This window comes from Anastrepha ludens, chromosome 5 (genome assembly GCF_028408465.1).
Source record: "Anastrepha ludens isolate Willacy chromosome 5, idAnaLude1.1, whole genome shotgun sequence".
In the NCBI taxonomy this organism is placed as follows: domain Eukaryota; kingdom Metazoa; phylum Arthropoda; class Insecta; order Diptera; family Tephritidae; genus Anastrepha; species Anastrepha ludens.
Window position 1 is genome coordinate 50,611,561 of NC_071501.1, and position 26,616 is coordinate 50,638,176.

A 26,616-nucleotide genomic window follows, 5' to 3' on the forward strand; every position below is an offset into this window, starting at 1 on the left:
TTAAGTGTTCAGAATCTAAACGTCGCATTATTAAAAAATATATAAAAAAAAGACAATTAACATAGGCATGAGATTATAAAGATTCACCGTACTACTCTCTTCTGCAATGGCTTCTAGATTAAAATACTTGTATCCGCCAAGGATATGGTGCACTTTATCGTAGTACTCCCACGCAGATGGGGTACCGCCCGAAGGCCCAACAACTTTCTTCTCATCTCTGTAAAACAAAAACACTATTTCAAAATTTACATACTAACAATTGCTATTGAACAAAATTACCTATATTTATTTGTTAAATTGTCTATTTTAACCTTTATTTCTCTTGACGAGAACACAAAGCCTTTTGTCGCCATTTTCACGGCCATGTCTGCATATACATGCGTATTTCTTTTGCGGCCTCGTAGTTGCGGCAGCTTCTCCTCCCACAACTCCCAAGGAAACTCAACCGCTTTTTTCTATAAAAACGCTTTTTTCTGAATCCATAATTAATAATATTTAACAAAAATTGTATTAGATTTATGTTTACAGACCTGTTTTCTTTGCCGACATCCATTTCATTTAGATTTTATTTTGATGTTTCTCCTTACATTCGTAATAATAATTATCAATAACACAGAAAACACAGGGTTGTATGTCGAAAAGTATCGTTATTATCTAGGATTATTTTATAATCTCAGATTTTTTGAGAGAAATTTTGTATGGGAAATCGGGCTTTTTAATCACGGATTTTGATTTAAGCGCGAAAAAGTACATCATCTACTTATATGTAAACGTATTATTATGACCTTACAATAACCGTAATGTGAAAAACAGGTATATGTAAAAACAAACATCCAATACTTCTGGAGTAGATAGGACGAATAAGCATTTTTGTACTTTCGGAAAAGGAATTAATTTCGTTCATACACTTCTTTTATGTACCAATGCCTGCGTGTGATAGGACGCTAAATATTTACTACCAGTTTAACTTTTTCTCATAATAAACCATCTGCCGACCGGGGGCGGCAAAGAATTGTAGAGCGCTTGAATTTTGAGACAACATCGATACGTACATCATAAATTGGGGTGGAAGCTCAGTTCAAACACCTTTCAAGGAAGTACCTCTTATTTTAACCGTTAAATTAAAAAAAAGCTGTTATTTCTTTTAGCTGCAATTGACAAATGACTTGCGAAAAGGAAATATTTCAAAAGAATTTGGGATACCTGACTTTTTCAAGTAAAATTCCACGAATATCTGTTTCGATATTTGTTAAAATAGTATATTTTCTGAAATATTAGAATATTTTAAAAAGGGCATTAAGAGGAGTAAAGCTATTTGTGTCTCCACATGGATGTTATTATTTTTGTTCTTCCACTAAATATTTAAGTTTTAGTAAAAGTTTGTGATTAGGTATTTTTCTACAAATAAACTTACGCTGTTGGATTATTATTTATTAACGCAACTTAATACAATTTTTCAAGCTGATTTATTTCATTATAGCCTATCAGAATCCAAAAAACAATTAGGTTTTCCCTTTCTACGTGAGATCGATAATATTTTTCACAAGGGCTTAGTGAAACTAATTAAGGCACTCTCATATGTATATAAGGTGGCGCAAAATTAGTCATTCCATTTTTGTTTTGAAAATTTTTTTTACTAAATAAAAAAAATGATTTTGAGTAATCGAAATCTTTATTCTGAACTTTACGCGCCCCATTGCTTATCTGTTTATATACTGCAGCTGATTGGTTCACAAGTGTCAAATATGACTGACGTACGACACCATTTTCAAAAATTCAAAATCTTCCAATAGGGTGATTAATTTTGCGCCACCTTGTACAATTTCATAAAATGTTGTGCAAGATCTAGGCAACTTTATCCGCTGATGATCTATGATTGCAATTTATTCTCTTCTCAACTTTGTGAAATAGCTCTGCATTTCATACATTTTCAGGATAATTTCATCTGCAAAATACCGAAACTAAAAAAATATATGTCTGTGCGATATACCAGGAACTTCTGCTTGTAATGGTCGTTTTTAGAATTATTACATTATTTTGCGGAAATCCACTATTTTCTAGGTAGATGTCTGTATGGATCGATATCTCGTAAAGTACAGATCAAACAGTTTAAAGCTTATGCTCGTTGTCACGGTGGCATTGCACACTAAAAAAATATGTTTGCTGCTTTTGTTTGTTCATTTCAGTTGTGAGTTATAGGGTAACAATGGAAGTCAACAAAGAGAAAATTCGGTGGTTTACAGTTTTTCTTTAATAAAGGCGAAAATGCAAGCCAGGACGCTGAAATTGTGAATGATGTTTATGGTGTACGTACAATTTTGGTTTCGTCGATTCTGTTTAGGCATTTTTGATATTAAAGAAAATTTCGACAAAATCACAGAAATAATCGAAGTTCACTAGCTTGTTAGTAGCCGCAGCATCGCCCAGGAGCTAAAGATCGACCATTAAAACAGTTTTAAGCCATTTGCGCAAAGCTGGATTCACAAAGAAGAAGTTCGATGATTGGGTGCCGCACCAATTAACACCAAAAAACATGATCGATCGAATTTCCATCTGCGTAGCCTTGTCATGAAAATCGACCAATTTCTTAAACAGGTGAGGATTGAGGATGAGTAATGAATCACATGCGACAATATTGTACGAAAGCGATCGTAGTCAAAGTGTGATGATGCAGCTCAAACGGTGGCCAAACCAGGACCAAGCGCCAGAAAGGTTCTACTGTGCATTTGTACTTTTGTATTATGAGGCGCTTCCGTATGACCAAACACTGAATTCGGGTCTCTACTGTCAACACCTGGACCGTTTGAAGCTAACAATTGACCAGAAATGGCCAGAATTGGCGAACAGAAAAAAAGAAGAAATTGCAAGAAATTGGTATCAAGTGAAAATTATGAAAATTGATTATTGGAGTTTTTTATCTACATTTAAAACGGCAACAAATTATACAACAAAGCGGTGCATACCAGACTAAAGTAATGGATTTCTTTTTCACCAAACTAATATATGTACATATAGTTTTTCTTATGTATATACAGTTGAGCTCACATAATTAAGTCACTTAAGGGGTTATATACCTTGTGTTGGACTAAAGAATCGAAAAACTTTTATGGCATATTATAAAAGTACATCACCTTAAAAATATAAATTCAAAAAATCGTAAAGATCGGAGCACTAGAACGAAAGTTACAGACCGTGGAAGCGCTCGAATATCCATAAATGAAGTGCACGCAAACTTTAGGCGCGATTATCTCGAAGACGTCGCGGTTATCTTTATTTATCAAATACTATTTGACCGATTTGCATAAACTTCCTTTTAATTATTCGAAGTTACAACCTCGTGAATTTGAACAGTTCACTTTTTATAAATATTTGCATGGTTCGCTGGAATAAATTTTTTTTTTTTGAATTTTTTAACCCTTCAAAAATCTTTTTTTTTTGATGCAAAGTTTTTATATCGAGAAAAAATTTTGTTTCGTAAATAAACCGTTCAGATTTACTAAAAACATTTTTGCACAATAATAATTTAATTTTTTTGGTTTCAGTTGAGCTGCTCATGTGCTTTCGGGGAAGGGGCGATATCAACAATAAATAATAATATTTTTAAAAATAAAAACACCAAACTGTATTCTTTGAGAGTTAGCCTTCAGTATGATATATGCCTCATTTGAATAAAAGTTCTAAAGCATATTTAAAAAAAATTATGACAATCGTCCATTTTTTCGGGCTCACAAGGTATACCTATAACCCCTTAACCTTTTTACAATATTCACAATTTTTTAATGTTAGTTTTTTTCTCGATAATTACAAAAAAATTTATATATATTCCATTGTAAATGGTTTTTCAATTGGCGCGGGTCGATTTTGGCGTCCTGTGGCAGCCACTTTGTTTTGGTGACATCTGTCAAATCTTTTGTCTATTATTCAGTTGTTTATGCCAAATCATCATGGCAAGTTACACGATTGAACAGCACGTTCAAATGATAAAACTTTATTATCAAAATGAGTGTTCATTAACGCAAACGTTGCGCGCATTGCGTCCATTTTTCGGTAGACGTGGTGGCCCTTCCAATTTCTTATGGCCCGTATTAAACCATATGGACCTAGACATGTGGTTCCAGCAGGACGGCGCTACGTGCCACACAGCAAACGCCACGATTGACATTCTGCATGCATACCCGCCCTTATTGAAAAACCCTTTATAACAAATGTTTAAAGTTTCAAACGTTGTACGAAATTCACAAAAATTTAACAAATGACTTATATAAAAAACTGCAATCAAAGTTTTAAACTTTACAATTAGAATCTATAGAAACTAGAAAGAGATGTACGCAGTTTTGTAGCTCATTCAATTTCAGTATGATAAGGTACCTTGATTTTTTAAATTGTTATTCATACCTTGTCAATAATTTTTTTCTATGTAAAATACATCCGACCCTGTGCGTCATATGAAAAAAAAAAAACTCAAATTGAATGGGCCATAGAGTAGCAAATTTAGAAGTTTTCTAATGGCTCTCATTAAAAAGTTGAAAATTTTGATGATGATCTTCACTATCTTAAGGTGAATTGGCATAGGAAACTATGTGATCCTTGCAGTTTAGATATATTGATGTATTCTGCTGTTCCATAGAAAAAATAACGGGGAACATTTCTGAACATTTTAGCTCTACATAGTTTTTAGTAAAGTTCATTATGCTGATAGCTAGAATTGCATGAGATTCTCGGTGAAGTAAGTCATTACTTCCAAATTGGCAAAAATTGCGTAGATTTTGCACGACACCTTTTATAATAATTTGTGTTTTAATTTAATTACTGAAGTTCCAAATACTAGCTAAATATTGTAGATGAAAAAATTATCCAAATGTGTGGATTAAATTAAGGATAGAAAGTAGTCGTATGTGGCACTAATTATTATAAGGAAAAAATATATGATTTTTATAAATGCCATCTTAAATTTGTTATGAATAATTCTGAAATACGATTTCTATGTACAGAAATGTTTGTAATGTATAAATATCTACATATATGTTACTTATGCATAAATATATATATATATAATATATATATGTATATAAATATGTGTTACTTATGTATTTAATATAGACATGTTTTTTTCATCATGGAACTATTCCAATTTTAAGGTTTTAATTATGATTTTGGCACAAAATTAATTACATTAATTAATTACTTTATTCCTATTTATTTACGCCTAATGTTTCAAATCACATTTTATCACTTAGCTATATTCTTCTTTAGTATAGTTGCACCGTTAAAATTCTTACTTAACTTTTATAAATTTTCAAATATATTAACTAAATTTGTATGTACGCCCATATAAAGGCTCATTTGCCTATCTACATTTCCTTTGTTTATTAGGCAAAAATTCGCATACTAATATAATATATATATATACCCGTTTATAGAGCGCAGGTTTCAACATTTCCACATGCAATTATTGTACCTTTCACATTGGCTTGGTTTTCGTTTACCAAATTTCATTTTTCCAAGCAATCGTTTAAACTGGATTATCAGATTTGTCATTTCGCCATTGCTCTAATAATTCAGTCATATTCCGTTTTGCTGGCAGTGCTGTATTCTGTCTAAAAACGCCGAATGGACGCAAATTGTATATCAGGTAGTCCAGTACATACATATAGGAAGGCTGTACGTAGTGGAAAGATATCGCGTAATCTGAACAACAGTCGAGCCCCTATAAATTGGTATGGAAAAATATTACGTCCATTTAAAATAGTTTTGTTTTGGTTACTCACATCTTCCGTTTTATAATATATATAACGCCAGTACCAACTTGATTTGTCTTTCGGTATAAGATGCCCCTGCGGACCGGAGGGGAAGAAACGTCCACGCTTGTGTTCATCCCGTGAGTCTCCTGCGACCACGCCTACATTTTGTAAACATTTGCCCATTTCTTTGTCCTCTGAACCGCCGTGGCCATTTTGGCATATTGTTGTATTTGGATAGGCGGTATTCATGAAACGTTTGACGGCCTCTTTGCTCATTACGTAGCCAGCGCCGCCAGACATGTAACCCTGTACGAGGAAAAACGGATTTGATTATGTACTTATATTATTAGATAAGATTAACATATATTTGCGCTATACTTTTTCTTTCTTTACTCACTTGTCTAACCCACTTTTTGAACTTGCAACCGAAATAGACCGGTGCATTGGTGTCTAAAGGATATAAAAATACGCGTAGATTTTCCATAATAACGTACCTATAAGAAACCATATAATAAATTTTGTATGAAAGTCAGTATTCAATTAAAAATTCTCACTTAAAGCCTAAGAACAAGTCTCAAAGAGATTACAATTACAGATGTATGTATATAAGATCGATTAACATTAGGATAAACAGTATGTGAGTATAAATAAACTTTAACATTAACAAAGGTCAGTGTATCTATGTTAAGTTGGAAACGATAGCAAAATTAACAGAAGAAAGAATGAATGAAATATCATAAGATAACAGGGATGAGTATGTAAGAAAGGTATTAGCAATAGGAAATCATAAAAAAAACAGTCCACTTCCCGTTCTAATTTGCTGGAACATACGATAATTTCGCCCACAAGAAGAAATGCAATTTTAAGAATTTCAGCTATAAAAATTGACCGGATGATAAGCAATGAGATGTAGGACTAAGTTGCATTGAAAAGTAAATTTCGTAAACAATTTAATATATGATAATGTCGCGCAAACAGGTTGATATATTGAGACAAGAACGCAACCACCACCACCACATTAAAAGCAATCACTTGGGATTTATTATGTAATCAGATCGCAAACAAAAAGTAATGCTCACGTATCATCATCTGCCTTCAGAAACCAATCAGCATCATCAAAGTGATTGTCGTAAATATACTTCATCGCCTCCCTTGTTTTGTTCCACAAATTACCACGCCCTTCTTTTACAGGCAATTTTATACTTTCCAGTTCATCGTCTGTCTCCGTACTCATAAAGAGCAATCGATTGCAGCGCTTACCCCATGTTTTCTTCACATGTATCGCCTTCTTTGCGTGGTTGATTGGACTGGTTAGCACCCAACAGAGTACTCGAGTCTCATTGTATAGTTGCGCGGCTAGTCTGTTTTCATCTGTATTAGAAATCCGTGTCTGGAGAATTTCCTCATTTTGAATCAGCTCTACATGATCATCGTATTCCTCAACTCGATCTAGATAACTGGCGTTGGGCAAACCCAAACGAAATACACAATTTGAGCTGCGGAGCTGTTGTGAGAAACAAAATCCTATTACGAATCCGCCAAGAAGCATTAAAAATGGGCGAAGGTGGTTCGATATATTTTGACGAAGCATTGTGATATTAGGTTGTATTGTAAGCGAAGATGTTGGATGTAGTACATTACCGTAGGTTTCGAATTTTTATGTAGCCAAAATCTGGAAATTAATCGAAAAGAAGATAAATAAATCTTACTCTACTTTAGTTACTTTATATGAAAATTATAATTTTATAAACTACGCATGAGGTATAAAATTCCTTAAATATTTTCCGTTACATGTGAAAATTTGTTGCTAGTAATCGAAGCGGCACTACAACTAAAAATTATGTGTGATATTACAGAAGACGAAAATATAAGTAGGGTTATTTGCTGCTTTCGTAATCATTTCAGACCTGTTGAGAGAGAAGCTTTCCCATAACTAAAATAAAAAGAACGCTTTGGAATTGGATTAAGTGAACCCGTCTGGCATTTTGAGGTCCAGATAACGAATCGAAATTAGTTCTGTGTAGAAAAATTACACTCAAGCTTTTCTCACTCAATTCGCTTCTATAAGTGACAGTGCTGCTATCTCTGGCTTGTTATTTATGCTGTTGCTTCAGTGAAAATATGTGTGTATGTCAGTTAACGCTTTTAGCTAGAAAAAGCATGTAAGTCATTTAATTCTGTAGTATTTTCTTAGTTTATGGTTTTTTTTACATATTTTCATTTATGGGGCATGATTCAATTATAAAAGGTTGTGTAAGTAGGACTCGCCTCGGTCTAGTTTTACCAGCTGAGCTCTCCCCTTTCTAATGAAGTAAGCAATGTTGCTTTACATATTTCCTCAAATTTTTAAAGGCAATTTTTATATAGAGGTGAAAATTTAGGTGGGGTATTCCACAATGATAACAAAAGATAGTTTAAGGGGGGAAACCGGTTTAGATCGATAAAAATTGATTTTTTTATTGCATAAATCGTTAGTATAACTACTCAAGAATATGTGGTAAAAACTTTAAAGCAAAATTTGCATTATTCCCTATTCTATGAGCAATTAAGTGACTGCCTGTCGGTTCCGCACCGTAGCGCGCGTTAGTTAGAACGACGTTCCTCGAAGTTACTTTTTTTAACTGGTGGAAGTTCTAGCTTAAAAAGTTATTGATTCTGGGATTATATTATATTTTAAGCAAAATATATGAAAAATATGGTATAAAAAACTACTTTGTGTTGAAGCGCCTCAAAAGCATGCAATTTTCAATATTTTTTTACCACAATTAGCTTAATATTCTTAGGAAATATGTTGTTAATAAAAAAAATTTGCTGTTGATTTCAGAGAAAAATTGCAACTTCAGGAATTCCTACCAGATGGCGATCTTCCATGGACAGTACGCTCTAACGCCACTATCTCTCGCGGAAATAGCTTCAAAAAAATTTAAAAGTGTACCTAAAAATATAAATAAAATATCCTCTAAACTTAAACAATTTCTGATTATTCCTTCTTTGCTCAAAAAATTCTCGAAAAACACCAAAAAGTTGGCCTCCTAAACCGGTTTCCCCCCTTAACTTCAAATTTTTTGAACGGATCCTGGGATATTTCAAGCTAAATAATTAGATTTTTTTTAGTTTTCTTAGGCTATCTCAAAAAAAATGTAATTTGAATTTTCCGTTTAGTAGTTAAAGTTCGATGAAGCCCAGCAAAAGTTAAATGGCTAACATGGCCGCTAATGTCATTAAGTAGAACTACCTTCGTTTTTGTACCATGTGGCAAACTGATTTCTTTTCGATCATTTATTTTTCTCATATCCGTTGACAATTCACTTTTTCGCAACGTATTTTTGGTGAGTAGCAAATTTATGAGGTGCGCAACTAAGTTCTCGCTGTTTTTTTGATAAGAATTCAACTTCATTGTGCAAATATGGTTACAAGTGAATCATTGAAAGTATTGCCCGTCGCTGGCTATTAATAGGACTATGAATAAGTTCGTTTCGGTTTTACAACAGATGGCGTAACTTGATTATTATTCCATCGATCCACATTTCCAAACATTCATTGGAGAGCTACTGTCGTAAGGCACAAACGTCAGTATAAGTTTTTTATTTGAAGCGTAAACAACAATATTTTTACCACACTTGAAAATGTCGAATTTCGTGCCAAATAATGTGTTTTTGCGGGGAATTCTTCTTCATTATTTTAATATGAAGAAAAAGCAGCCGAAAGTCATCGTATCTTGGTGGAAGTTTATGGTGAGCATGCTCTATCTGAGCGAACGTGCCAGAAGTGGTTTGCACGCTTTAAAAGTGGTGATTTTGGCTTGGAAGACGAAGAACGCGAGGGTGCGCCGCCAAAGTTCATGGATACCGAATTGGAGGAATTGCTCGATCAAGATCCGGCTCAAACGCAAGAAGAGGTTGCAAAAACTTTGGGAGTTGATCAATCAACCATTTCCAAACGTTTAAAAGCCATGGGAATGATCCGAAAGGTAGGCCATTGGGTGCCGTATGAATTGAAGCCAAGAGACGTTGAACGCCGTTTTATGGCATGCGAACAACTGCTTCAACGGCACAAAAGAAAGGGTTTTTTGCATCGAATTGTGACTGGCGATGAAAAGTGGGTCCATTACGACAATCCAAAACGTCGGGCAACGTATGGATACCCTGGCCATGCTTCAACATCGACGTCGGCGCAGAATATTCATGGCCTGAAGGTTATGCTGTGTATCTGGTGGGACCAGCTGGGTGTTGTGTATTATGAGCTACTGAAACCGAATGAAACGATTACGGGGGATGTCTACCGACGACAATTGATGCGTTTGAGCCGAGCACTGCGAGAAAAACGGCCGCAATACGCCGATAGACACGACAAAGTTATTTTGCAACATGACAATGCTCGGCCACATGTTGCACAAGTGGTCAAAACATACTTAGAAACGCTCAAATGGGATGTCCTACCCCACCCGCCGTATAGTCCAGACCTTGCGCCATCCGATTACTATCTCTTCCGATCGATGCAACATGGCCTGGCTGACCAGCACTTCCGTAATTACGATGAAGTCAAAAAATGGATCGATTCGTGGATTGCGGCAAAACCGACCGAATTTTTCACAAAGGGAATCCGTGAATTGCCAGAAAGATGGGAAAAAGTAGTAGTAAGCGATGGACAATATTTTGAATATTAAATTTGTAACCATTTTACGTCAATAAAGTTTCAAATTTCGAAAAAACCGCACGAACTTATTCATAGTCCTATTACTTTTTCCCATCTTTGTGCTAGATCTCGTATACCGTCGCGGTAAAACTGTTTCTTTTGAGGCTATCCACGGATCAAACCATTTTTTGATGTTTTCATATGAATGGAATCGCTGTTCAGCTAGACCATGCGCCATTGGTCGGCAAGGGTGATAATCAGACGGCGCCATATCTGGAGAATATGACGGGTAGGGTAGGAATTCCCATTTCAGTGTTTCCAGCATTAATTGAAGTCGATAACGATCCCCAGTGATGGTTTCGCTTGGTTTTAACAGTTCATAATAAATAACACCAACTTGGTCCCACCAAATACATAGCATAACCTTCGCTGCGTGAATATTCGGCCGAGGCGAAGATGTAGAAGCATGACCGAGTACTCCCCCATGACTTTCTTTTCTTTGAATTGCTGTAATGAATCCATTATTCATCACCCGTCACGATGCGATGAAGAAACCCCTTCCTTTTTTGACGCTGGAGCAGTTGTTCACAGGCGAAAAAACGACGTTCAACTTCCTTGGGTTTAGCTCATAAGAACCCCAGGTCCCCTGTTTCTGAATCATTCCCAAAGCACGAAATCGCTTGGAAATAGATTGGCGGGTAACTCCTAATACTGAAGTAAGCTCTTCTTGCGTTTGACACGGATCCTCATTGAGCAAAGCCTCCGATTCACGCGGACGGTCGTCAACATTAAAATCACCGTTCTTGAAGAGACGGAACCAATCTCGGACGCTGTTCCACTTAAAGCAGCATCTCCATAAACTTTTTGTAGCTCTCGAAGCGCTTCAGCTTCCGTTTTTGCCGAATGAAAGAGGAAAATCACCACTCCGCAAATGACGATTATTCGGTACAAATTCAGACATTTTCACAAAACCAAAAGCATATGATACCAAAACAAAATCACTAATGTGTCGAAGCAGTTTGTTTACCATATGTCAATGCTTGTTTTATGATGTTTAGGTTATGTTAGAATCGACTAGCACACACTGCTGGCGGCATCTATTGACAAACAGCGGGAACTTATTTGTCTTCATAAAAAAATTTTTGAATCAGAAGAATTTGTATGTAAATGCAAAATTGAGGGAGATACAGCATCTTTATCGAGGAGAGTTGACAGTTATGTTTTTTCACAAGCGATTTTCATGATTTTTTGATATTTAGAAAGGGTGACGCTTGTGCATGTAATCAGATTGTTTTAAGATGTTTAGGAGATTGGAATACTGGACCCGATTCAGGTGCTGAGGCTGCCATCTGATCCTCTAGACAAGAGTCCAGTTGCCTGGGTCGCAATACTATAGCATTTCCTCTATACAAGGTTTTAAGGTCGGTCGTCAGTGACCCATTTATTTTAAACAGGAGGAAGCGCGTGAGCTTCCTGACATTAAGGACGGATAGGCTATGTATTCGCTTCACCAACCCCATTTGCCCATTTTAAGGTGGTAGTTAATTGTTTATTAACAAATTAAAGCGATTGCTGATACGTTCACGGAAATGATGATTCAATCCCTGCTCTATAGTTTAGTAGTAACAGTGAAGGCAAAATAGTAAAAGTTAATTACATTAAATAAAGCATTTTTGGTGTTGCCAGATAGCTTGGCTCAAATCAAGAAAATGGATGGGATTCCGGGAAATTCTCTTAAATGAGCAGGGAAACATCAAACGTCGCGCAAAGTAATTAATCGAAATGCAAAAAATGGTGCTGTAAATAATCACAGTGCCAATGCTGAAAATACTCATTTATCTACAGCCTATGCAATAAACTAGCTTTGTGTGGTTGATTGACGTTTCAGCATTTCTGTAAGCGCAAGCGTTTTCAGTATAATCTGCAACGTTAAAAAAAGAAGAAACAAATTAATTTTTTATGGGTTACAAAGATAATTCGCCTGCATTTCAATGCACAGTACAGTGACAGTGGTTTAAAATGATTAAAATTAGTTGTCCAGAAGTGTTAAAAAATATATTTGGTGCAATGTCTACCAATCAGAATTTCCACGTTGGACGTTTTCCTATTGAAATATGGGGCAATGTTTTAACAAATAACCTCCTCAGAATTTTTCCATTTGAAGTTGCAAAACGTCTACTATGAGCGACTATTTATAAGTTCATATCAAATAATTACATACATATTCATATGGATATCTATCGGTCTTACTTTCGCATTTGACACTGCGAATAGTTGACATCAGACCCGTTAAAAAAATATTTAAGTGTGCTCAGATATCTTCACTGAGACGATTTTTTATGGAATTTTGATTTTGTTTTGATATCCTCGTTTTGAGATCTTTCAGATTATTTATGAAAAAATCTTTCTTCTGAAGAAAAAATTCACTCCTGGAAACATTGCCCAGAATCTAAACACATATTTATAAGCACATTCATATACAATAGTACATATGTATGTTACGGAAAGGTACCATTTTGAAAGGGTCGCCCTTGCAACTTCACGTGTAATGAGCGGTAATTCGATATTTTGATCAAAAGGATTGGTATCTTTTAACATAAACTTAGATGGGTATCAATAGCATAAATAGGAGTGAATTGATCATCGGCATTGAATCACCACACTTAGCCACTGCGAAACACTGGTACAACGAGTGCAACGATCCCTAGAGGATGAATTTCGGGAAGGCCGTTCAAGTATAAACGAATTAATTAAATTCACTATTCAATTTAAATTACATATTTCATCATCTTTTACCCTTTACCGCATATTAGCCCATATATGGCATTAAGGTTTTGATTCAATTTTATTTCCAAATTAAGTATAATGAAATAATATATATAAATAAATAAACATATATTCAGCAATAATAAAACACAAAAGATTTGTCTATGATTTTACCACATTTCGAAATAACCTAACTTTTGTGCAAGTGGGTGAAACAACAAAATTGCAGTGCGAGGATTCACTTTCAAAAAACGACAACAGAGTAAAACGTAAGTTGTTGTTGTTGAAGTGGTTGAGTATTTCCACTGAAATAATCCTAATTAGGGACCAGCACCGTTTTACTACCACTGTCCTCGTGTGAGGATGTCTTTTTTTTCTTAGTCAGATCCATTTAATATAGTTAGGTCCAAGTATAGAAGCAAATTCTATATCTTGATGTCTGAGATTTGCTGTAAGAAAAACTTACCGAAGAGGCGGAGTCGTGCCCTAGCTAGCCCTGGACATTCGCATAAGTAGTGGAAAAGGCTTTCATTCACCCCTTCCGCTTGACAGCTTCTGCAGATGGGATTGAAGGGGAGGTTGAGTCTGGCTTCATGATCCCCTACATAAGTACTTTTTGACAAAAAAAAAAAAAATATTTTCATGAAGTCGACATACTCGTCTTTCTCGTCGGATAATAACTTTTCCGCTTTTGAACTGTTTTCTATAATTTATAACTACTTTTTATGTTTATATGGTTCCGTAAAATAAAAATTTAAATAAAATACTTTTCCATTAATTTTCTTTTAATATGTCTTATTGATGATTAAATAGTAAAGCTATTTCCACCGTGCAACAATTTTTTTCAACGTTTCATTAATTCACGCAGTAAATGGTTAAAATAAAGGGAACATTAATTACATTTACCGTAGCTACGACAAAATGAGTTTCTGAATGAATTTGCATTCATGCTGATTGTAGCGTACCGCATTGCTCACATACCAATCATTGTCTGTATATACATATGTAGATATGTACAATATGTGTGCACAAGCAACAAGTGTTGTTTGACTGCTGGCTACTGCTAGCCAATGAACAGTTGGAGCCTGGTTATTCGGTGAGTGAGTCATGCGGTCATGTTGATGCAATCATACCAGCAACATAAAATACAACACCAAACATAAAGATACAACGACCCAGCACGAGCATCACCAACGACAAAAATACCAAACTTCACGATCATCAACGAAAAACCCACAACAACACCATTATTTGTGTATGTATGTATACACAAATGTATTATTGAATAATATACACATATGCATGTATGTATGTACATATGTATGCATGTATGTTCTTACACATACAAATCTTCCAAGATCAATAATCGAGCAGATCGCAGGTAAACAGCAACATACCGCGGCAGCTTCAGTTATATTTACACTTTTATTGCCATTGTGTGTTATTCATGCTGCTGCCTGCGCTGTCAACGCGTTAAGCCCATATAAGAAAGAAACGAAAAAGTTAACAAAATGTAAATAAACGAAAAAAAAATTAAGAAAAAAAACCAAACAAAATGTCGCGCCAATCGTTGACTCTGTACGTACTAGGGATGTTACGAATGTGGAATTTTCGATAAACGCGGATGCGAATGCGAATGCTTAGATGAAATATTTTAGTAATTTCTTCTTCTTGATTGACCGAGTTTAACACGGTGAGCGCGATTCTGGTCCCGGAGAACCGGTGCTGGTCTTTCCCTGGCACAGGTACCTGGGGACCGGCGTTACACTTTTTGTGGGACCGACAGTAGTAAAGTAAAAAGATAAATGTGACGTGAATGAATGTAGTCAAATATACTTTTAATGAGCTTTATTGAAGCATACTAAGCAAAAGCGTGGCGAGGATTAACATGTAACAAAATTTAACTATTTTTTTTGTTAAATTTTTGACTTTCTTAGACCCAAATAATCTTGCATTTTCATCATAATAACCAGAACAGTATTTCGGAACTTAATGTACTTCTCCTTCCTTTTTCTGTAATTTATGAATAATTTTCTTGTTCATCTACGCGCTGTTTAAGCCCATTCACCAATTGTCTCTGAAAACCCGTAGCTGATATTTTTTTCCGGTTTTTTCTTGAAAGATGAAGAGGGAATTGATCGCTGAAATTATTACATTATCGCATACTTAGAGAGCGACCGCTTTCTGCCGGTCTAGAGGAAAGGTCAGAAATCATCATCAGTCATTTCTTTCTCGTACTAATCGGCGCCAGTTGGACACACCAAGTGATGCCAAGTCCTTCCCCACCTGATCTGTCCAACGCAGAGGAGGCCTTCCTCTTCCTCTGCTACCCCCAGCTGGTACCACCTAGAATACTTTCAGATCCAGAGCATTTCCGAATGGATACGGACGACAGCCAAGGTAGCCGCTGTATATTTATGTCCCCATCAAGCTTGTACAGCTCATTGTTATATCGTCCGCGATAATCGCAGAGACCAAAATCCAAAAATCTTACAAGGGACGCCTCATCGGCTGTTGTCATCGTCCAAACTTCTGCGCCATACAATAGAGAGAGCATGAGAGACTTAGAAAGTGTTAGTTTTATTCGTCGAGAGAGTACTTCATTACTCAATTCCCTACCTAGTCCAAAGTAGCACTTGTTGGCAAGGGAGATTCTCCGTTGGACTTCAAGGCTGACATTATTGTCGGTGTTAATGTTGGTTTCTAAATAAACGAAGTTTCTTACAACTTCAATATTATAACTGTCAAACTATCAGATGTGGGTGCCTACACGCGAATTCGCCGTCTCTTTGATTGACGACGGAGTTATTTCATGTTCTCTTCCTTCACCATCAAACCCATTCGCTTTGCTTCTTTATCCAACTTAGAAACAGCAAACTAACAGGATATAGGGAAGATAGATTACCATCAGCTATGGTGCAAAGCGAAATTGGGCAAGTAAATTCGGTTGTCACGGCACCGGATACTCGACAGCAGAATTCTGCTCGCTCATTTGACACGTATTCGTACACTCGTCAATCAGTCGTTGTTGTGACGTTTTTTCGTATATCACCTACACAATTTTAGTTTTTTTCGTAAACAAACTGCTGTTATGATCCCGATTACGTCAGCGTATCAACTGATTCTTTCAAGTTCGCTGAGAGCCGGTTAACTTGTATGATATTGGCCACGCCTTCGAATTTTTTTTCACCATGATTCGCATACGCCAGAATTGTACGCTCTTATAAAAAATTATTTTCGTTTTTAGAAATTTCATTATAAAAAAAAATATAAAGTTAGTAATTTTTAATAATACATATTTATCTTATTTCGTACTTAAATTTCAAAATTAGAGCATTTAATTTAATAAAAAGTGGTTTTACTGCCATTGCAGGTTCCCGCCTGTTTCTTAATGGAAATATAGCTGCCAAATAGGCAAACTGGTACATTCGATTAGTCGAATTTTTGACTACTTTTTCAGTAAATTTAGCCGTCATGGTGGCTTGAATATGGCAATAAATCGATTGATAAGCGCACTGTATGGCAAGTTGCGCCGTCTTGTTGGAAACAAATGACGTCGGTATTTAGCCGTTTAACTTTTGGGAACGGGAATGTCAACACTAACGGGAATGTCAACACAGTTCGTCATTTTTACCTGTCAAACCATAGTTATAGATATCCATAATTCTCATGCAGCAAAAAAACTCGATATGTATTGTCTGATAAAATTTTTAAGGCAAAAACTCTTGCCTGTGCAGATGTCGGGTAATGTATCAAACTTGGTCACTTATAAGTACGTCTAGTAGCTGAAATGAAGACTGCTGTTGATTAATTAGTGCCCATAATTTCTTGCCGTGTCATGAGTAGCAAAACATTCGCATGCGCAGTAATCAATGCGGAGCTTTTGCGAATGCGAATACCCGTTACATCCCTGATACGTACAAGTGTACGTATAAATATAATCTTATTACCAAAATATTGCAGCGCACGCGTCACTCAGCATCTACTAATACACTCATATAAGATATAAGTATGTATGTATATATGTATGTATGTAAGTATATGCATTTTTGTGTATAATTACTCGCTGACTTTTTGACTGACGCGCCGGCTGATAGACAGGGTCGTTTGTTGGTGGCGCGCCTCATCACGACCACATACATATGCACATACATGTACCGGCAACTGCCCGCGTTTGGCCTCTTCCTGGCATTTTCACTTAACAAAAAACAAACCAAAAAAAAAACATTTAAAATTGGCGTATTTTTTGCCCTATTTTTTGCGAGATTGGTACATTCCGTAATTATATGTGTGCCATTAGCATTTGTATGTGTTTTGCATGGATGCACGTACTTGTAGAGCTATTTTCTTACTGTGAGCATACATATGTATGTATGTATGTATGTGTGTATTTTGAATTTGCAATTTGCGAGTGCGCGCGTCGCAATGAATTATCGTCAAACGGCTGACTGTTAATGCGAATTGCTGCACCGTGGAATGAAAATGAATAAATTCCTGATATTTTTTTATTTAGTAACTTTTATGTCTATTTTGTGCGTTTTTATGTTGATCAGTCTGGTCGATTTGCAGATTCGCGGCCTGCACAAGGGATACAAGACATTTCGTTTATATATATACAGACATGCATACACTTATAAGATGTAGAGAATCCAAAGGTGGCACCAACCACAGCACCACTACTTTGTTCTCGGTAAATTTGTACTATTTTGAATGCCGTCAGGACAAGAAATAAGCAAAAACCTGTGCAAGTTACTTGTTTGTGAATATGCAGAACCACGTCCCACATAATGAGCTCGGCTGCGGCGATCAACGAAATAAGGGCATATATTCTTAAGCCGTTATTAATATATATTTGCATGATTTCCATTATAACCAAAATATTTTATTTTAATTTATGCGGTGTTATTTTTAGCTGCATGAGAACTATCAATGTCGATAATTATGGTTTGACAGCTGAGAATGGCAAACTGTGTTGATATTTCTGTTCAGTAAAGTTTCTCAAGTCAATGTGAATCATTTCACAATAGATGATTAGATGTGAAACTCTTTTTCTCGTGAGAGTGCTGAAAAATGTGCATTTTTTATAACATTCGCCAATATTGCCACAGCGGTAGAAACATGAATTGGGTATTTTTTGAACAAAAATTGGGAATTTTTAGTTTCCACACCACCATTGAGGTTAGTATTTAGTATGCGGTTGCCCAATAGCCTTATATGACTCGTATACACCTATATACCTATACTAAAAATAAGCTCAATCCGTATGAAATATGTACATAAATAAGCAAAAAATTTAAAAATTTATATGTAAATGAAATTATTTAAAACTGAAATACAAAAGTAATTTAATGATTATAAAGTAATGAGCACGAAAAACATAAGGTATAACTAAATTCATGACATATTGCGATTTTTTAATATAACACAGAAAGTGGGTAACAAAAAAAAAATCTCAAACAACGAACAGAATAAGTTGAGGCAGATTACCTTTAATCTTTTTAAAATATCTCAAAGTCAAATTCAATTCGCGTCTACGCTTTTCAACTATAGGGTATTTACGTATATACAAATTTACATAAACCAACACATAGTTTTCAATAAAATTACATTATGTACATAAGCCTAATTAAAAGTAGAAGCCGAAAAGGATATAAGAGGCTTTGAACAATTCTAAAACTCCCTTCAATTTAAATTATTACATTTCAATTGAATTAATTTTAAGACACATAATTACAAATATTTAATCGCGTCTTTTTTCCATTAAGCAAAAAGGAACTACTTTCGTTAGTTATTTTTGGCGCGTTTTCCATTAAGCAAAAACGAACTACTTTCGTTAGTTATTTTTGGCGCGTTTTCTATGGCAGCCCGCCATTTCGCCTATCAGCTGTTCAAAATCCCATAATGTGTGAATGCTGCCAAGTTTTTAAACGAGCGTGGGCGTGCTCTCTCTCAAAATGAAAGAGTTTCACATTTAGTAATCTATGCATTTCACGCCAGAACAACGCTTTGAAATTGTGGTGTGTGTGAAGTGTGAAAAAAAAAATTCTGTTCTTGACATCATCGGTGGTTATTTCTTCGAAATTAGCTGCTGTCACGGTGCATGGCGAACTCTATCGAGTCATGCTCACTGAATTTTTATTTCCAAAAATTAATCAGTTAAACATCAACGATATTTGATTGCAACAAGACGACGCAACTTGCCATACAGCACGCTTAACAATCGATTTATTTCCATATTCAAATCACCATTAACGCCATATGACCAGATTTATTGGAAAAAGTAGACAAAAATTGGACAGATCGAATATATCATACCATGTAACACGTAGCCACGCCGGATATATACCGAATATCATATCCAAGAAATAAATGCTATGCAGGTACGTTTGGTCAAATGGGAAATTTTTTTTGAAAAATAACAAAATGGCGGGCTTTTAAAAAAAGGTATGTTTTTCGGGTGGAAATCAGACTCTAGTATGGGAAGTGAGGGTTGAAAAGAAACAAAAGTAGCACCTACCAGAATGAAAAGCCTACAGAATAATAATCAGTTTAACTTTTTCGTTTCAAATGTCCTGAAGAGCCGAAACCCTGTTGGCAAGCCACCTATCTGTTTTTTAAAACGCTTACTTTGGTGCCACCCCACTACAAAAAAATATGTAAAAAAAAATTGTTTGATGTCAATAATAACATACTATAAAATCAAGACGATCGCATTTTATTTTCTTTAAAAAAATTCCTAAAAAAATATCTATAAAAAAGAATATTTCACCAGACTACTACTTGAAATTATATAACAGATTATAACCAAAAAAAATATCATTCCAACAATATTTCTGTTTTGCATTAAAAATTTAAGTTCTCAAGCTCTTAGAAAACCACTGATATTGGTAATCTAAAATCTAAAATTGTGGTCGCAAATAGGATAAAACTGTTTTTAGCTTCTGGACGATACAACAACTACTAACATGCCGGTCAACTTCGACTATTTCGGTGATTTTATCGATATTTTCGTCTGAATTAGCAATTTTTTGTGCTTTTTTGCTGGGCTAACAAACACAGCATGATCGTTTACCTACTAGTTCTATTTTAAATAAACAATAATATGGCGCCCTTTCCACCAGTTCCATGCTGATTGGATAGAGCGCGTGCAGATCTCAAATTGATTTGCATTGATTGGGTTTCCCGGTTCCTGTACCATCGTATAGTGCACGTTTAGCGCTGCTCAATTTGCAATCGCTCGACAAAAGGAGGTCAATATTATCCCTAACTATTTTTTGCTTTACAGTGCTTCCTGCAGGTACAAACTGTTTAGCTTTACCGAAAATTTGATCGAGTAACGTTGCTCCAACGATCGCTGCATTTTCGCCACTGCAGAATCCTAACACACTTTTTACAGCTTTCACGCGCGGAGCGATGTTGACTGCACCGCTGTTGCCAACGAACTGGGACTGGTTTCTAGTGGAAGGGGAAGGTCCAACGATCATTTTCCCCCACCAGCCGATTCGGTTGATCGCTTGGCAAACGCTCTGCGCGGGAAGGTTCATTACTTTTCAATCAAACCCTGTATTCAAGGAGTTTATGATTGTCAGTCATTCTTGGAGAAAATAAATTTTAATATTCCGCGGAGATGTGTATCTTCGTGCTATGTTAAACGAATTATGCTGGTAATGTACCTATTAATTTCAAAATTTACCAAATTTGACAATCTTGATTTTTCTAAAACAATTTTTACTAATATTCTTAATTCGATGCCCTAGTTTAAGTAATATATAACAGACTAGTTTAAATAGCCTGTAAGAGATTGTGGTTTCATAGACTAAATATGAAAAAATAAATAAAAATAAATAAATACAAATACGTATATAAGGGGGAAATGAAATTGGTGATGAGCTTGCCGGTCATCGGTATCGCCCTGATTGTTATTAAAGGAAAATTGCACAACTTTTATCTTAGGAAGGCGGAGAAAAGATGGAGCTCTTAGTGCAATAGACGGAGAACTCAGAAAGTCCTCAGGACGCTCCTTCTGCTCAATGCACAATCTTTCCCATTACATCAACAGCTCTGGCTGGTTGTAGGTATCTGCCTGTTGGAGGTCTCATAATGGTATCAAAACGGCGCTTTAGTGCTAGTGCCAGAGTGCCAGAGTGGTACTTCAACCATTTCATTTACCTACCTACTTTATACATGGCCTGAAATCGTAAGTACTCAGGTAGATTACTATTTGCTTCAAACTCTTTCACAATTTAATTTACACTTAAATCAGTGTTGACCGAAAAATAGCTGCTCATACATGACCAACCACTTTCTAGAAACACATAGGTTTTTTTAATACTTTTGAATTTTATGATCATATTTGAATAAAATTTCGCAGTATTTTAACTCAACGCTGCGTTCCATAACTAATTTGTTTTTAATATTTTATGACAAAACTTGGGAGTCATTAAGAATGCGAGGTGTAAAAAATACTTTTTCCTAAATGACCTGGATGATTTCAATTAATTTCTTTGGTTTTATACAAAGCCCATGGAAGCCAAACCGGATACGTGCGAAAAAATATTGAATTGTAAAAACCCAGAAACCGCGGCCTCTTTGCAAAGCTTTATCGCATATTTGTAGTCAAAGCACGAATGTTGTTGTACAAATGTTTGATATTCCTTACTATTTTTCATTCACATGTACGTACATATGTATGTATATTATTCGCAAGCGAAGACGATTTCCAATTTGGCGGCTTTGGTGCGATTATCGTTCTTCTATCATTCGTTTTAAAAGACTCTCGCATAAATGTGAGTAATAATGATTAGATTCAAAACGGTGAATGCCAATTTCCGTTAGAAACAATTAAAGTATTGGGTGAACTACAGACGACTCCTATTTTGAATTCAACATCAATTCATGTGTCGGTCGTAAAACGTTTTTGTTTGACAGCTGTGGGCCCAAGAAGCGCGATATATGCCAATAACGGTTTTTGAACTACAAAGAAATGTCAAGAAAACTTTTTCAATAAAACCACTTCACACTTAGATCTTATGTATTGTGCATTGGTTAGGTCAAGACTGGAGTATGCAGTATTTATTTAGAGCATGGTGAACAATTTAGAAGGTGTGGGCTATATTAGGCGGTTAATTTGAAAGAATCAGCTGATTGACTGACGTAACCGATGTCGTGAGAGCTGTTTGTTTACGAAAAAACTGAGATTGTGTTGGTGATATACGAAACAAATCAGCACAGCCATTAATTCGTTGCCGTCTGAATAACGACCAGTTGGACGAGTTTGCAAATGTGTGAAAGGAGATGGCAGAATACTGCTCTCAGAGTCCCCTGTGAGGTGGCAGCTGAAATTACTCGCTCAATTTCTTTTTTCACCATAGCTAATGACCAAACCTAGTAAATCTATCATCCGGGTATTTGGAGGGCTTATACTAAAATTCTATCAAACCGCTTTGAGCGAGTTTAACATTTTTTTCTAAAATTTGCTCTCTGCTTCCTAAATTGGTCTCTACCACTACCTTCTTACTATTCTCATTACCAACTAATTAGCCTTCCTGCACTTGAGGACTGAACTGACTTCATAACTGGCTCTATTGACCATCATTTTCTTTTAGAAAAGATTGCTTTCAATATTCCCTCTAGAATTCTTCGCCATTCGGAATTCCTTAAAAAATTACCTTTTCTAAAAGCAGTTATTGTGTCAACGCTCCCATATCTAGAAACTGTGCTGAACTATAATTAGTTTTCAATGTTTTAGATTTTGATTTCACGCAATCAAGTCCTACTTTAGTTGATTATTTGCAAATGTTTTTCTCTGCGCCACATCACTAGTGTTTGATTTTAGCTCATTTATTTAATATTTTTACTAATTTTAAGATTGATGCACTCTCAGATTAATGTTAGCCATGTGGTCTGTAAGAATATTTTGAATTCCAAGATTAGAGAGTTTTTTGGGTGCGTGTCTATTGTGAATTAGGTGAAACCAATATTAAAAAATTATTTTTAGAGTTGAAATAAATCATTAAATATATTATAACGAATGAATTATTAAACGACGAGAGCAAATCTACCGAGACTTTCCCTTAGACTAATTTTAACGCTTCGTACATGTATCGAAAAATCTCATTCCGTTTGCTCTATTAGTTTCAAGAAAAATTACTAAAATATTGCAAATCGTGTTAAAACAAAACAATTCGTGTAAGAAAAAATATGTTTTTTTTTCTTTCTTCTTAAAAAGTGACTTAGGGGTATATGTATCTATAAATAAAAAAAACCAACGAATTCCATAAATTGCGAGATGCCCATTTATCAAGTATTTTTCCTCATTCATAATCTTCATGTTTTAAGCCTTTACTACATTTCTTTAAAATTTCAGAATAGTTGGCCCTACTGGGAATGCGGCATACAGGCATAAGGAAAAGTGTAAAACAAAAAGTGCTTATCATTAGCGGACAACTTGTGAAATTGTATAAAACATTATGATTACACAATAGTTTTTCGATTTACTGAACACCAATATTTCGCTAAATCGAGTACTGGAAAATGTCTCTTCATTTTACAAGAAAGATTTATAATTTTACCAAATGGCGTCATACGTCAATTATATTTGACACTTGTGAGCTAAACAGCTGCAGTATACAAACAGACAAGAAATGGAGTACGTAAAAGTCATAATAAAGATGTCCATCCTTCAAAATCTTTTTTTTTTTATTTAGTAAAAAAGTTATTCAAAAACAAAATTAATTATGATTATCAATTTTGCGCCATCTTGTTGTTGCAATGTCCAAAATTTTTGGAAGTATTATTACAGTATTCATTTTTCTATTGCACAGGTTTAAACTTTGAGTAAAATAACCAACTAAAAGACGCCAAATATTACTGTAAAGAGAGAACAATTCGTGACTGATGGAACACTACAAAGTGGGAAAATTCAGCCTTATGGCATAGGTAGACGATGGCGTTAATCGGGATTCACGACTTAAGGGGGGAAAACTATGTAAAATTTTCAAAAAATCGTTTTTTTTTTTGTTTTTTCGATATTTCGAAAGTGTAGTTTCTTAAGAATATACTGTGAAATTTTAATGCGGAAATTCCCAATATTACAGCTTCTATAGCCCATTAACTATGTAGAGAGCGGTCCGCCCGCTCCTGTACCTCAAATTTTAAACTCATTTATCTCGAAACTGCATTTTTAAAAACTGCTCGTGTTGTAACTCAAAAAGTTATAGACCGATTTGTTTGAAGTCTGGTGAGGCCTTTCTGTACATTACTATCGGAAGGATAAACCTAACATTTCAAATATTTCGCGTTGATAAATTACTTTTTTCTGGATTTAAAATGTCAATACAATAGCCGTAAATTCTGACTTTTTTTTCAAAGGCTTATTTTATAATTAATTTTATACTTGTTTTTTAATTTTGTAGTTTCATCCTTTCCGTTAATATGTTATAAAAAAACAACAATTAAATTTTTTTGTTTCAGATCGATAGATTAAGAGTAATAAGTCGAGCAGTTTGGGACCTCGCGCCGTAGGCAGCCGACAAGTAATGATCCTGCGCCGCCATTTTGGAAAAACAATTTTTTGTACTCTCGAAAGGTTAAATAAAGTTGTGTCAAAGTTTCAAAATAATTTAATTATTTTATCACCTTTAAAAATTTTTTTTAAAAATGACCGATTTTGAGGCTTCTACATGAACTTCCCCCCTTAATTAGGAATTAAGTGCAACTAATGCGGGTTGGCAACTAAACTTTACCCTTATCTAATGTCGATAGGTCGTTCGTTTGTTTATGATAAAATATTGTTAAAATAAAAAATGTTGAAAAAATCTCTTCGGATATGTTTAGCTAAAGCTTTTGAATGTTTTCTAATTTTCATGGGTCCGAACGCCAAACGGAACGACATGGGATTAGGGTTAATTCTATTAATTTAGGCGAAAGAGGGGATTTTTCGATGGCAGCATTGACGGAAAGTGACAGTTAATAGCTATTGTGAATGAAAAAATATAACTTTTAGAGAGAAAAACAAGAAAGACTGATGCAAAGCTAGTTTGGACTAACACTTTCAAAATTACATTCATTGTTTTGATATTTCGGAACAGTTTAAGAAATTGTTATTTAAGATATTTCTGAAATAAATAATTATTTCTTAATATCAGGGCAGCTAATATTCGTATTTCTTGCTTTCGGTCCAACTTTTACTGGCAAAACTATTCACGAGGCAAATCAGCTATTCACTAAACCGCTAAAAAACCGTCTGTCACACTACAATTTCAATCGCAATTAACTCCGCCGGTAGTCTCGCTGCCGTCTGTTTAGGCTATTACGCTGCTCCGTGAAAAACTCACTTCACAATTAGATATCCCCTTTAAAAAAGTCCAACCGCTTCTGCATGCTGATACACGCATTTGTGCATACTTATGTAGATTGGGTTAACTATGATTTATTCTGTAGAAAAACATTTATTTTGTATGTTGTTCATTACACTGAGCACAGCCAAATTTCTCTTGCTTGTTATTTGTGATAACTACTGTTAACCAAAAGCCGTTGGAATAATTTTAATTATAAAAAGCTTATCGCGATTGGATATACAGGACCGCTTCAAAAATATTCAATTAATGCCTTACGTAAAGTTATGCTTATCTGCATTATCTGTTTTATCCACACTCTAACAATTGGAATAATACAAATATTTTTTTGTTGACACTGATTGGGACGGAAATTAATTTTTTTCATCACTTTAGACTGCATATTTAGCAATGGTTTTTTCATTTTATTTTGCTTTCAAGGCCACTTCATATTTTTCGTAATTGCACAAATTCAATAACGTTCGTTAATTACAATAACTCATTGACATTCCGTTTTTTACTCTTTTTAATTGAACTTACAAAGTTGCTTTTTATTCACGTTTGCACCACTTCTGGTATTTGTTTATATTAGAATTGATAATCGCAGCACTGCACAAATGGGTTCACATGTGTATGTATGTCAGTATGTATGTACCTACACCACTTGAGTGCATTTTGTTTTTAAGCCAGCGTTTGAAATTAATTCAATTTAAAAACTTATTTGATTCTAATTTGTCTTTATTCCAATAAAAACAAACTTGTTCTCCAATTCACGGTACCTGATAGAAAAACAAAAAAATATATTTTCACTCTTTTTAGCAGAATTTTTATTGTTTTGAAGCACCTAAGTTGTAATATTCACTTTTTTACTTATAGGCAGGCACATATTTGAGCGCACACTTCACGTTCTTTGTGGCTTCTACGAAATAGCCAATTCATTTACATAATTCTTTCACTTTCATTCATTCTCTGTGATTTGGTTTTTAGTTTTTTACCTCTTATTGCTATTTTTCATTAACTGCAAGAAATACTGCTTCACACAAAAATAACCAAATCCGTTTAGCCGTCCGGTAACTATTTAATTCACACCGTCAATCGTCAACGTTCGTCGTCGACTGAGCGCAGAAACCACTCGGTGA

General features: G+C 35.0%; 2 protein-coding genes across 7 annotated transcripts; both read right to left on the bottom strand.

Annotated features, from left to right (window-relative positions):
- On the bottom strand, window positions 1-1,697 carry LOC128864704 (uncharacterized). The gene is made up of 4 exons (XM_054104455.1): window positions 1,689-1,697; window positions 280-455; window positions 88-217; window positions 1-15 (listed from the first exon to the last, which is right to left on the bottom strand). The coding sequence occupies exons 1-4, from the start codon at window positions 1,695-1,697 to the stop codon at window positions 1-3; spliced, it is 330 nt and encodes a 109-aa protein (XP_053960430.1).
- Window positions 1,448-26,616, bottom strand: LOC128863252 (glycoprotein-N-acetylgalactosamine 3-beta-galactosyltransferase 1-like). Of its 6 annotated transcripts, none has more exons than XM_054102333.1 (6): window positions 26,473-26,616; window positions 26,018-26,256; window positions 6,821-7,413; window positions 6,139-6,235; window positions 5,769-6,047; window positions 1,448-5,707 (listed from the first exon to the last, which is right to left on the bottom strand). In XM_054102333.1, exons 3-6 carry the CDS (start codon window positions 7,330-7,332, stop codon window positions 5,513-5,515), a joined length of 1,083 nt encoding a protein of 360 aa, XP_053958308.1. In that variant the 5' UTR covers window positions 7,333-7,413; window positions 26,018-26,256; window positions 26,473-26,616; the 3' UTR covers window positions 1,448-5,512. The 6 variants fall into 6 exon arrangements, with proteins under 6 accessions (XP_053958308.1, XP_053958309.1, XP_053958307.1 ...); XM_054102334.1 differs by lacking the exon at window positions 26,473-26,616 and adding an exon at window positions 26,340-26,466; XM_054102332.1 differs by lacking the exon at window positions 26,018-26,256 and having other exon boundaries at window positions 26,473-26,615.